Source organism: Ochotona curzoniae, unplaced genomic scaffold (genome assembly GCF_017591425.1).
Source record: "Ochotona curzoniae isolate NIBS_2020 unplaced genomic scaffold, NIBS_Ocur_1.0 scaffold_3890, whole genome shotgun sequence".
NCBI lineage: Eukaryota > Metazoa > Chordata > Mammalia > Lagomorpha > Ochotonidae > Ochotona > Ochotona curzoniae.
The window spans coordinates 36,733,666-36,746,692 of NW_024467115.1; the positions used below are offsets into that span (position 1 = coordinate 36,733,666).

At 50.6% G+C, this 13,027-nt stretch overlaps 1 protein-coding gene across 1 annotated transcript; it reads right to left on the minus strand.

Moving 5' to 3' along the window:
- Positions 1–2,219: 2,219 nt before the first annotated feature.
- SOD2 (superoxide dismutase 2) lies at positions 2,220–12,329 on the minus strand. The gene is made up of 5 exons (XM_040965266.1): positions 12,213–12,329; positions 11,744–11,946; positions 8,206–8,322; positions 6,265–6,444; positions 2,220–2,695 (listed from the first exon to the last, which is right to left on the minus strand). Exons 1-5 carry the CDS (start codon positions 12,233–12,235, stop codon positions 2,550–2,552), a joined length of 669 nt encoding a protein of 222 aa, XP_040821200.1. The 5' UTR covers positions 12,236–12,329; the 3' UTR covers positions 2,220–2,549.
- Between the last annotated feature and the right edge of the window lie 698 nt (positions 12,330–13,027).

Sequence of the window (13,027 nt, forward strand, 5' to 3'; positions counted from 1 at the left end):
ATTTATTTTTATTATTGGAAAGGCGGATATACAGAGAGGAGAGACAGAGGAAGATCTTCCATCCGATGATTCACTCCCCAAGTGAGCGCAACAGCTGATACTATGCCGGTCCGAAGCCAGGAGCCTCTTCCAGGTCTCCCACGTGGGTGCAGGGTCACAAAGCTTTGGGCCGTCCTCAACTGCTTTCCCGGGCCACAGGCAGGGAGCTGGAAGGGAAGCGGGGCTGCCGGCGCCCATATGGGATCCCGGGCATGCAAGGCGAGGACCTTAACCACTGCGCCACCGCGCCGGGCCCAAGATTTATTTTTATAGGAAACAAATTTACAGAGATGTTGAGGGCAAGCCCCCACTCCTACAGACTCCTACCCTGCAACTCAAACCAGCCTAACCCCCAAAGCGGCCACAACAGCTGGAACTGACTTATGTGAAACCAGGAGCCAGAAGCTTCTCCTGGGTCTCCAAGGCAGATTCAGGGTCCCTAGACTTCGGGTCATTCTCTACTGCTTTCCCAGTCCACAAGCAGGAGCTGGATGAGAAGTCATCCAACTTCGACATGAACTGGCACCCATTCGGGACTCGTGTGTGCAGAGTGAGGATTTAGCCACTGAGCCATTGCGCCAGGTCCATGGATTTGTTTATATTATGGGATGTTACTGTGAATATGACAATATAGTTCAGAGGTCTTCTGGATTTTAAGAGTAAACATTTCTACTACATCTTTACCATTCCCTGCCCACAGGAAAGCTGTAAAAATGATAGTGAACAGTACTGACTTGATACACACACATAATGCAGGCTTATTTTCATGATTAAGATACTCCTTTATTAACATCCAAAAAAAACTTCACTCTTACACTAGAAAAATAAATGTTTCTTTAATGATTAAAGAAACATTGATCTTATAGTATCTTCAGTATGTACTAGATTTGATATTGATCGGGTGTGCTGGGACTATCAGGAAATGACCAAGAGCAACTAACAAAACATCTACCTAACAGCCAAGAAATATATATATTTATATCTAGGTTTTATATATGAGTGACAATGCAAATTAATCTTAACTTCATGTTTTCTAAATATTTACTTACTATTTATTTAAAAGGCAGAATGACAAAAGTCGAGAGAGAGAGAGAGAGAAATAGTGGGATCGTTGATGTGCTTGCGATAGCCGGCTTCCCAGACGGCAGGAACTCCAGTACTTGGCTCATCTTCCACAGCCTCCAACGTAAAGCTTTTACCTGCTGAGCCGTAAGGCCAGTCCAATTTAATAGTCTTCTTTTTTTAAAAAGTGCTCGATATAAATTCAGATCTAAGCTATGAACCTGAGGTTTACAACGAAGCAGTAATGGATGGATCAGCGTCAGTTATCACAACGCGGCAGCAGATGCGGGTTCAGTGAGAGCGCCCATTATGCTTTCGGTGCCCCTCGATCCGATCCTGAAGCCAGGCCAGGGCACCCCTCGATCCGATCCTGAAGCCAAGCCAGGGTGCCCCTCGATCCGGATCCTGAAGCCAGGCCAGGCCAGGGCAGGCGCTGCTGGCTGGAGCCCACAGAGCTGCTTCTGTTCCTCCCCTACCATGGAAGACAGAGATGGCCGGAAGGCCACACACACTGGGTCTAAGTTCTCAAAGAATTCACACAGTGGGCAAGAGACACCAACTCCACCAGGACAGCCACTGCCTCCTTCATTATCAACACAACCACGACAGAGGCCTTCTCCTTGATAGGCACGGAAAGCATCCATCACCCTTCACAGGAAAACCAAAAAGGACACAATACCAAAACATGGATTTGAAAACAAATGTTTCTAAGACAGGCAACCCGCTGACTGAGCCAGGGGACACAGCAGAGGAGGAAGGCTCCAGGGGGGTGGCAGGGAAGGGGGAGAGGGGAACAGGCAAAGGGCAGGTGGCCCAGCCCTCAGTTCTCCAAGAAAGGGCCAGGGCCCAGTCAGAGCCACCTGTGGCCTGCTTGCCAGCATTGACTTTACCAACTAACTTATCCATCCCAGCCACTTCTGTACACTTGCGGGCAAACTTTCCTACTGAAGGTTTTGTATTTCTGCCTATAAACACTGCACTGTTACCCACTCAGTGACAAGCCAAGGCTGAGATGGTAAGCGGCAGCCACTCTGTGAGGCTGGAAGATCCCTGGGCGGGAACTTCCGCTACTACCACTGCCCAGGAAACTCCTTACAACAAGCAGAAAAAGAAAACACTTCACTTTCCATTTTATTGTTCAACAATTGGGGCAAAAGACTGGATTTTCTAGAGCTGCGATAGAAAAGGGTAAGACAGCTTGCTCTCCAGGCACGGGCTGCTTCTGACAATGATGACCTCCTCAGCCAGCTCACCCATGGTTCAACCAAGACTACATCTACAGAGCATGTGCTATCTGCATAAATCTTCAAAATAAGCAATCACTCCTTACAATATGTTTATGAAATGTGAAAACCAACATGGAAAACGTTGCAACACAACAGCCTACATGGGGATTTACTGTAACACAGGGATGAGGAGCGAAGCGCCCTCAGCACAGCGGCGGCGGGTCACTTTTTGCAAGCCAGGTATCTCTCGGTGACATTCTCCCAGTTGATGACATTCCAGATGGCTTTCAGATAATCAGGTCTGACGTTTTTATACTGCAGGTAATAAGCATGCTCCCATACGTCAATCCCCAGCAGTGGAATAAGGCCTACCAAAGGAAAACAGAAAACCCATAAACTTCACTGGGAAACATCACACCTTCCCAAGCTCACACAGTTTGAAACAATCCCACCCATTCCTATTTTTTTATATAAGAGCAAAACTGCATAAAAATGACTACTCAAGGGCCCAGCGTGACGGCGCAGTGGTTAAGGTCCTCGCCTTGCACGCCCGGGATCCCATATGGGCACCGGTTCTATCCTGGTAGCCCCACTTCCCTTCCAGCTCCCCGCCTGTGGCCGGGGAAAGCAGTCGAGGACGGCCCAAAGCTTTGGGACCCTGCACCCGCGTGGGAGACCCTGAAGAGGCTCCTGGCTTCGGATCGGCATAGTATCGGCCGTTGCGCTCACTTGGGGAGTGAATCATCAGAGGGAAGATCTTCCTCTCTGTCTCTCCTCTCTGTATATCCGCCTTTCCAATAAAAAAATAATAAAAAATAAATCTTTAAAAAAAAAAAATGACTACTCAAGTTAAGACTGTAAACTCTGCCCTCTGCAGAAAGTGGGACAGGTTCTCAGAAGCAACGCTGAGGGTGAGTGCTGTAGGGAGCCTCAAGTTGCTGAGCCCTACTTCCCACTCAAAAAGATATCAAAAGAAATCTGCTTGGGCCCAGCGCCATGGCCTAGTGGCTAAAGAACTCACCTTACACGTGCCAAGATCCCATATGGGCACCAGTTCTAATACCGGCAGCCCGGCTTCCCATCTAGCTCCCTGTTTGCAGCCTGAGAAAGCAGTCGAGGATGGTCCAAAGCTTTGGGACCCTGCACCTGCGAGTGAGACCAGGAAGAAGTTCCTGGCCCTTGGCTTCTAATCAGAGCAGCTCCAGCCATTGCATCCACTTGGAGAGTGAATCAATGGATGGACAATCTTCCTCTCTGTCTCTCCTCTCTATATATCTGACTTTGCAATAGAAATAAAGACTAAAAAAAAAGGATATCTACTCTGGAGGGCCCAGCGCAAGAACCTAGCAGTTAAATGCACCAGGATGCAGCAGCTCCACTTCCCATCCAGCTCCCTGCTTGTGGCCTGAGAAAACAGTCAAAGCTGGCCCAAAGCCTTGGGACCCTGCACCCGCATGGGCGATCTGGAAGAAACTCCTGGCTCCTAGCTTTGGATCAGGTCAGTTCCAGTCATGGTGGCCACTTGGGAAGTAAGCCAGCAGACTTAAGATCTTACCCTCTTTGTATATAAACTAAAACTGAAATATCAATGAAGTAGTCACAGGATGTGGTTAAGAAGAACTTGCATTTTCTAACATCTCAGCCACTCAATACCATGTCAACTAAGTCCATAATGTTGTAAACTGCTATCGATGTTATCTTATGGCTTTTAATTGGTTGGGACGATATTCTGCCAGCTCTGCTTTTAGACAAGGATGGTCTCCCCAAGAAACTGCTGAATTTATCTGGACAAATAAGATGCTGGACTCTATGCATGGTACATGCTTGCACGACTGCATTTGAACTGTAATACAGCAATAAGGTGGAGGAATCCACCATGGAGGGAGGGTACAGGGAGCGGTTAGGGGAAACGCAGAGCCTATGAAACAATGTCATAAAATGAAATGCAATAAAAAATGATTAATAAATAAATAAATATTCTCAATAAAGCATTAAGACCATATTGAAAAAAAAAAGATCTTAACCTCTGTATCTCTTTATCTCTATAAATCTGACTTTCCAATAAAAATAATGGTAAGCCTCTGCATGGAGTCCCACATGGGCAGCAGTTCTTGTCCTTGCTGCTCCATTTCCAATCCAGCTCCCTGCTTACGGTCTAGGAAAGCAGCAGGGAACGGCCCAGCCTTAGGCCTCTGTACCCATGCGGGAGACCCGAAAGAAGCTTCTGGCTTCAAATCAGTTCTGCTCTGGTTGCTGTGGCCATTTGGGAAATAAACCAGAGAATGGAAAAATTCTGTCTCTCTGTTGTACCTCTGCCTTTTAAATGAAAATAAATAAAATATTTTAAAAAGAGAAACCTGCTCTGCTTCCAAAGGCTAACTTTGTTTTTTAAAGTTTTATTTATTTTTGTTGGAAAGTCATATACACACAGAGAAGGAGACAGAGAGGAAGATCTTCTGTCCACTAATTCACTCTCCAAGTGGCCACACGGCCAGTGCTGAGCCAACCCGAAGCCAGGAACTTGGAACTTGTTCCGGGTCTCCTACACAGGTGCAGGGTCCCAAGGCCTTGGACAGTCCTCCACTGCTTTCCCAGGCACAAGCAGAGAGCAGGATGGGAAGCGGGGGCACCAGAACATGTGCCCATATGTGATCCCAGAGCATGTAAGACGAGGATTTTAGCCACTAGGCTACTGTGCCAGGCCCACACCAAATCTCAAGGCACACACATCAGTTAGGAGCTATTAACAGAAAGTTAACAAAGAAAACTGAATACAAATAAAACTTGAAGAGTGTAAATGAAGAACCCACTTCTATCTATGAAACCCTCTCCAGAGAGGCCATTTGGCACAGTGATTAGACACTGCCTGGGGCAGCCACAGGCATAGCAGAATGCCCAAGTTCAAGCCCCAGCTCCCCTCAGATTCAAGCTCCTGCTCAGGTAAACCCTGACGAGAAGCAGGAAAGAAGCAGGCGAGAAGCAGGAGAAGCAGGCGGGGGCTCAGGAGTCCAGCTCGCCCCACCCCCCCAAGGCCTGGACGGAGCTCCTGCCCCCAGCTCTGCAGGCAGCTGGGAGTGCACTGGGTCTCCCTCCTCTTCTAAGTGTCAAGAGCACTCGAACTAAATGTCAGCTTTCTTCCTCTGTGAAAACAACCCTCTGCCTGTGCGCCTTGACCAGCCGTACTGGAGAGCTCTCTGGTACCTTACCGTCAACAACCGAAGCAGCAACGTTTACCAATGGCTTTTCCCAGGAACAGAAAGCTGCAGAGTTTGCTCTTCCCAGCACACTGCAGTGACTAACCTGACTCCACGGCCCTCAGGCCTCCTGCACCGTGTGGCTGTTACCATTCTTGCGGCTGGGTCTAGCAAGTAAGGGATGTTAAGAGGGTGCTGACGCAGGTAGAAGCGTTATGCAGCCAATCCCGCAGCCAACCCGTGACGGGACTGCCTCCCACACTCTCCACTGGCACCTTACACTGGGCTTCCCATTCCACCAGGCCCAAGAGAAAGAAAACACAAGAGCGGAGAGCCCAACCAGAGCCCCAAGCCACGGAACTCCAGGGAGGCAGAGTTCCGAGAGCCGAGTGCGGGTTCTGCAGCCAGACCTGGACACTGCTGCTTAACTAGCTGAAGCTTCTGCTGTCAGCACGTGCAATTATGTAAGCTCACCTTCACTCTCTGTAGAATGAGGGTTTCAATGTAAAACAGGTATTTTATGTATTTGTAAAATTACATATTTACTGTAAAAAAAAAATGTGTTTTCTCCAGAACCTGTGGAACATCTTTACCCAAGACTCAGGTGCTATCTGTGAACACTTGTGAAGTTGTTACACGTTCCTGAAGAGTTTGAACACGACTAGCTGGCTTGCTTCTACAGAGCAGCTTTACCAGAAGCCGCCTCGCCTGAGACGGAATCGGAAGCAGCTGTAAGATCTAACCTGTGGTTCCTTGCAGCGGGTCCTGGTTGGCACAGGCGGCGATCTGCAAGCGTCCCTGCTCCTTGTTGAAACCCAGCCAGCCCCATCCTGAGCCTTGGACACCCGCAGACACAGCGGTCAGCTTCTCCTTGAACTTGTCGAAGGAACCAAAATCACGTTTGATGGCTTCAAGTAACTCCCCTATTTAAAAAAATACCAGAAAGCACCCCAAAATGAGCAGCTCTCAACCATTACAGTGAAACACATTCCGTACATGAAGACATTCTCATATTGCCCAGGAAATGAGACGACAGCATGGCAAGGCTGTGGCAGATCATGGGATTCCCCATGCCCCTTCCGCCCAGAGCCAACAGCCCCAGGTTTCACGATGTGGTTCAGGCACCATCTTAATGACGCTGGCTAGGACTTCTTCACCCCCTGCACCATTCTCACCAAAAAAGATTTCCCGTCAGCTTCCTTTCTGTTTCCCCAGTGGACAGTTCCGCTTTGACCTCTACCCTAGCTACTCCAGGTCCTTCCTCACATGGCAGGTTCTTCCCCAAAGCAGCTGTATTTTCCCTTAATTATACCTTTCCAATTCCTGAACTGAGGGTTCCCTTTAAGAACATTAATGTACATATAATGTAGAACATTATAGATTATCATCAACCAAATCCACAGGATCATGTCTTTCACTGTACTAGTTTAAAAGTCTTCACCTTTTACAAGCACAAGTAATGGGATCAAGAGATACAGGTAATACAGAATGGCAGAAAGCACCAAAACCATCAGCTGAAGGTGGGCAGGATCTGACGTGATGTGACACACCTCGCCAGGATCATGCTATGGTAGGAAGACCAAACTTAGAAAAGAATAACTAGCCCATTTCCTACATTTTCTCACTAATTCACCATTTGCTCAAAATGAAATTGTAGATTTCGAATTACACTGGCTGTTGTAACACCGAATAAAACCAAACACAGGATGGCTTTGTGACGTAGCATAAAAAGCCACCATCTGTGATGCCAGCACCCTACCTCAGGTACCAGTTCAAGTCCTAGCTGCGTCACTTCCCACCAGCTTTCTAGTGCATGTCAGGGGAGGCAGCAGATGAGGGCCCTGCCAACCCCATGGGGGGACCTGCAGCAAGTTCCCATCTCGTGGCTTCAGCCTGGCCCAGCAGTAGGTGCTGCAGCCATGTGGAACATGAACCAGTGAATGAAAGACCTCTTTCCCTCTGCGTCTGTCATTCCCCCTCTCACTGACATTCTGCCTTTCAATGCACACACACACATTAAGAATGCAGAAACTCAAGGCACATTCAAGGAGTCCAGCAACAGGGAGACCCAGCCTCAGATGGACACCCCTGTCCTCCCTTCCCTGGGGGACGGGGACACATGAAGACATCTGGGCTTCCACATGTGACATAGGCAGGCCAGTGCACAAAGCCTCTGGCTTTGTTCTCCCCCTCCTTACCAGCACTTTTTTTTTTTTTTTTGAGAGGAGGACCCTAGAAAACCTGCCTTTCCTAGAACAGAAGGCTTTCTAGCAATTAGAAAGTATAATAAAATAATAATAATACCTTGTAGGCCCCTTAAAAGCAATAATGTACCTAATTCTCACAGCACATCCCATCGCCGTCCAGGATCAGGCAGATGAAGGGTTCCAGGCACATATATATCCCAGCCCAGGGTCGGGAGGCAGAACCCATTTCCATCTTTCCCTATCACATTGCACATTCAGAACAAGAGTGTGGGACAAGTTCCGTGTGTGACAACATAAAACCAGCCAGTTTAGCGCCATGAATGCTTTTTCCACCTGACACATGTCCCCTTGAGAGTCGCTACTTGGTTGTCCTTGATGTGAAAACTACACCACGAGGACACCTCCCCAAGACTGAAGCTGAGCACCCATCCCCACCGGGCACACGACGCAGACAAGGAAGCAACAGCACACACCAACCTTTAGGTTCCCCGCCACCATTAGGGCTCAGGTTTGTCCAAAAAATGGTGTGGTTGATGTGGCCTCCGCCATTGAACTTCAGGGCAGGCTGCAGAGCCACCTGGGCCGTGACATCCCCTGAAATGTTAAAACACAAACAAGCTTTTCAAAATGCTTGCTTTTGTAACCCCTCTGCATGCTATTCTTTTTCTTTGCAAGACATCAGATAAATGGCCTAGTTTACCTACGACATCCCTGTTGACCCAAAATCCACCAATTTCAGATTCTATCGAAAAACAACAAAACCCCTGCACAAATTGCTTCTTCCAGTGGATTTCAGCTCACTTGGTTGCATGCTGAAATCCGCTGGTCCAAGTCCAGCAGTGTCAGTAGAAAATTCACTCCCAAGTGCCAAAGAGCTCGGAGTTCTCTAGAAAAGATTTCAGCAAATCAACACCAAAAACAACATCAAAGAAAGTATTGTAATGGAGCACTGAACTACAGGCTCAGGGTGCAAACCACGGGGATTTCTAAGACAGACTATTCATCAAAAAACACTTCAGCTGCATTAGTAAGAGACAATAAATTCAAAACTGAACTGATTGTGGTTTCTTTATTATTATTATTATTCATTTTATTTATCTGAAATTGAGAGAAAATCTTTCACCTGGCTGGTTTACTACCCAAACCTGCAAAGGCCATGGCTGGGCCATACCAAAGCCAGAAGCCAGGAGCCAGGAGCCAGGAGCTTCTTCTGGGTCTCCCACATGAGTGCAGGGGCCTAAATATCTGAACCATCTTCTGCTACTTTCCCAGACCCTTAAGTAGGAAGCCGCATTGGAGTGGACAGCTGGGACTCAAACCAGCATTCATATGGGCTGTCAGCACTGCAGGCAGCGACTCAACTTGCAGTGCCAATACCAGCCCCAACTCTCAATAAAACCAGCTGTTTTTCAGGACACTCCTGGAAACCCAAAAGAATTTTTTTCCAATACTTTCTTTAAAAACTATTAAGTAACTTATTTATTTGAAAGGAAGGGTTACAGGGTGGGGGGAGATAGTCAGCCCAATGGTTTATTCCCAACATGGCCACAAGCCAAGGAACTCCACCCAGGTTGCAGGAGCCCAAGCCCTGGGCCAGGAACTCCATCCAGGTGCAGGGACCCAATCCAGGTGCAGGGCCCAAGCCCCAGGCCATCCTCTGCTGCTCTCCCAGATGCATCAGCAGGGAGCCAGACTGGACATAGAGCAGCCAGGGTTTGAACTGGCACCTGTGTAGGATGCCAGCATCACAGATGGCAGCTTACTCTAACAGGTCACAATGAGAGCTTTCCTTCCCTCCCATCCTACACCCACTCCACCAACATATCCAGCAACAAAACCAGCCCCACCATTAAAATTCATTCCAAAACCATCACTTCTTGCCAGCTCTGCTGCAACCCACTGGGAGCACAACCCCAACACTGCCCCCTCCCTCCCTGGATACACCCACCCCCAGTCCCGGTTTCTCCGCAGTAATCCAGCTTCCATGCACCTGGGAAGGCAGCAGATGACAGCCCAAATCCCCACAGCCATGTAGGAGACCCGGGTGGAGTTCCAGCTCCCGGCTGGGGCCTGGCCCAGTCTCAAGGAATTCACTTCTGTACCATTCAACACTTTAGTGGGCCTCAGTTCAACATTGTCCTCAAAAACACTAAAAGAAGAGTTAAATATTTTTGGCTGGAAAGTATTTATGGGAGCAGGCATTTAGCACAACAGTGAGGATGCCACCTAGGTCACCCATAGCCCATCCTGGAATGCCCAGCTCCATTTCCGATCCCAGCTGCCTGCCACCCAAGGCAGAGGACAGGCTTGGGCTCCGGCCTGGAACAACAGCCTGGCCCAGCCCTGGTTGTTGCAGAAACTTCTTGCAAATGAAGGATCTGTCTCTGGCTCTCTCTTCTTGGTCTCACTCCACCTTTCAAAGACATTTTTTTTTTTTAATCAGTGACCTGTTATCTTATACCCTTTGTTCCAAACATGAAAAATTTAACCTTTCACAATATTTAAAATATAACTTTAAGTAAGAGAAAGCTCTGCAGGTCCTTATTAACAGCATAAATCAGAGCCTTCTGTGAGACACAGAAAGCTTTGATTTTCTAAAAAAAGAACTGAAGTCAAGTTGCTTTAAAAAATGTGAAGACAAAAGTTCCCAGTTGTCAGGAAACACTTTCACAACTGGGGCACCCCCGGCCTCGCCATCACCCTTCCCGCATCTGTGACTTCCTAAGTCATGGGGTCTGTCCCACACTCAGGGACATGACGCAACTGTCTCAAGGAAAACTTCCAGAATGTCGCAAGTTCCTGACGTGTTCGGTCTAACTGGACACTGCTGAAGTACTGCTCTTTCCCACTAGATGCCCCCAGACAACAAGATTTGGCCGCTTAACCATGACTTAGGGTTCACAGGCTTAAATCAATAAGGAAGGGAACATGATAGCCCATTATTTGCCTTGACTAAACCACTGCCTAACAGAGCAAAAGGAAAATACTATTTTGTACACAGGTATTAAATCATTGTAAACATGCACAAAAATCAACCCACTACTAGTTCTGTCAATAGAGTTCTTAAGGAAAAAATTTACTCCATTTTATATTTTAATTGAATGACGGCTATTATTGAAAAATAACAGCTTGTGAACTTTGACCTCCAAGCCAAAACCAAAAAAAAACCGCAGCAAGCAACCTCAGTTAGGCCAGGTGTTTCTGGTAACGAGCATCCCCATGCTAACTCGTGCCTCTGCCTCTCCCACACCAGCAAGACCAGAGACCACATCAAGTTCCAAGCTGGGCTCTGACAGCAAGTGTGCGGGGGACGCCGATAATGACGGTGACCACAGAGTGCGACCCTGCCGGAGGCTGCGGGCAACACAGCTGGACCGCTCCTGATAAAGAGGGCGGCTAGGCCACTGGCACTCCTGCCTCTCTGGCTGCCAGGCCAGGCTCCCGGGCATCAGGCGGCCTGCTGGACACCAAGGGCACCTGAATATGCCACGGCAAGGGGCCCTACGACACAGGCCCTCCCGGGAGTGACCACATTGCTCCGAGCTCACACGTCGGTTGCTAACGAGCAAAAGCATGTTACATAGCAGAGCTTTCCTGAGATTTTACTTAATACTTTTTTGAGACAACATTTGTCAGTGACGCTACACTTAAAAGCTGACAGACAGGGGGCTTGCAGAAGGGGGAACTCAAAATGCAATTAACCTAAGGCAGGCTATTATTTTTTTCCAAAGATCCACTTACTCATCTGATAAGAGTTCACTCCCTAGACAGCCCACAGAAGCCAGGCCAAAGCCAGGAGCTTCGTCCGGGTCTCCCATGCAGGCGCAAGGGTCCGAACACTTCGGGCATCTTCTCAAAGCGGGCTACTCTTTCAGCTGCTCATTTTGTGCGAGTGGCCCCTGGGAGCAAAGGACCCCCGCCCTGTGGTCGGCATCAGCAACATGGGCACCCAAGGAGAGAAGACACATGTTTCTAAGGGCGAGACAACCCGAGCAACCATTAGCCTGACACCCACCCTTGGCCAGCGCCTCCCGGTACTTGTCCTCCGTGACGTTCAGGTTGTTCACGTAGGCCGCGTGGTGCTTGCTGTGGTGCAGCTCCATGATCTGCGCGTTGATGTGCGGCTCCAGGGCGCCGTAGTCGTAGGGCAGGTCGGGGAGGCTGTGCTTCTGCCTGGAGCCCAGACACGCCAGGGCCGGCGCCAGCCTCCCGCGCGTGCTGCAGGGACAAGCGAGCACCGGCCGGCGGTCAGCTGGGGTCCCGCAGCTCCCAGGCCAGCCAGCCCGAGCCGGCAGGTGCACCGAGGCCGCGCGAGGCCCCGACACACCTGTGCCCGCAGCCCGAGCCGGCCCTAGCACCCCCGGAGAGTCCCCCGGACCCACCGGCCCGGAGCGGCCACTGCGGTCAGTGCAGCTGCGAGTCCGGGATACACCTGCCGCCCGCCGGGGTGACCCTGTCCCCGCCGCGAGCCCCCTGCCCCGCACCTCAACGCCACTCGGCCCAACATGCTGCCGCGTCTGCCTGTCCCGGGTTCCTCAGCGAACAGGAGAGCGAGCGAACCCAACTGCGGAGTTGAGCGGAGTGTCGGGATGGCCCCGTGTCCCCGAAGCCCGCCGCCCGGCGCAAGGGCAGCCGCTGCCCCGCCCTCGGGCCCGCCCAACCGCGGAGGGGAGGACACGGACACTGCGCGGGTCCTGCCCGCGCTGGCCGCACAACCTGGGCCTAGAGGGCCAGGGAAATGGACCTGAGAAAGTGACAGTCGCTACGGCTACAACCACTGCTGGCCGTGCCGCTGCGGGTCGTCGCCACGGAACGGTCGCTGCTTTGCTCCTCCCCTGCCCTGGGTAGAGATGGTACGGTCCGCAGCCCGCCCCGACTCCGCCCCCCGGTGTGCGCTCCCGGAGTTGGACCGACCCGAAGCTGCTTCCGGTGGCCTGGGCAGCGCGGCACCTGAGGCTAGCGAGGCCCGGGCACCCGCTGCGAGCGACCTTGTGCCTCGGCTGGCCCGGGGCCGGTCCTCGGGAAGACGGGGCCTCGATGCCAGTTCAGGACGCTGTAGCGAAGGCGCAGGCCCTGGGCCCCTGGGACCTGGGCTCTGTTCACGCCGTGCCCCTGGCGACCTTGCTTGGAGTCAGCTAACCTTGGGATCTCCTCCACCATTGCAGGCGCCAGGCTGCTGGCCAGGGCCCTGGGCCTGCTGGGCCAGTCGTGTTTGGGGCACCTCCGTGCCCGCCCGCAGCTCAGGATGTGCGCACCTGTGCCCTTATCTTACCTCGAAGGAGGTATGGTGCACCCCAGG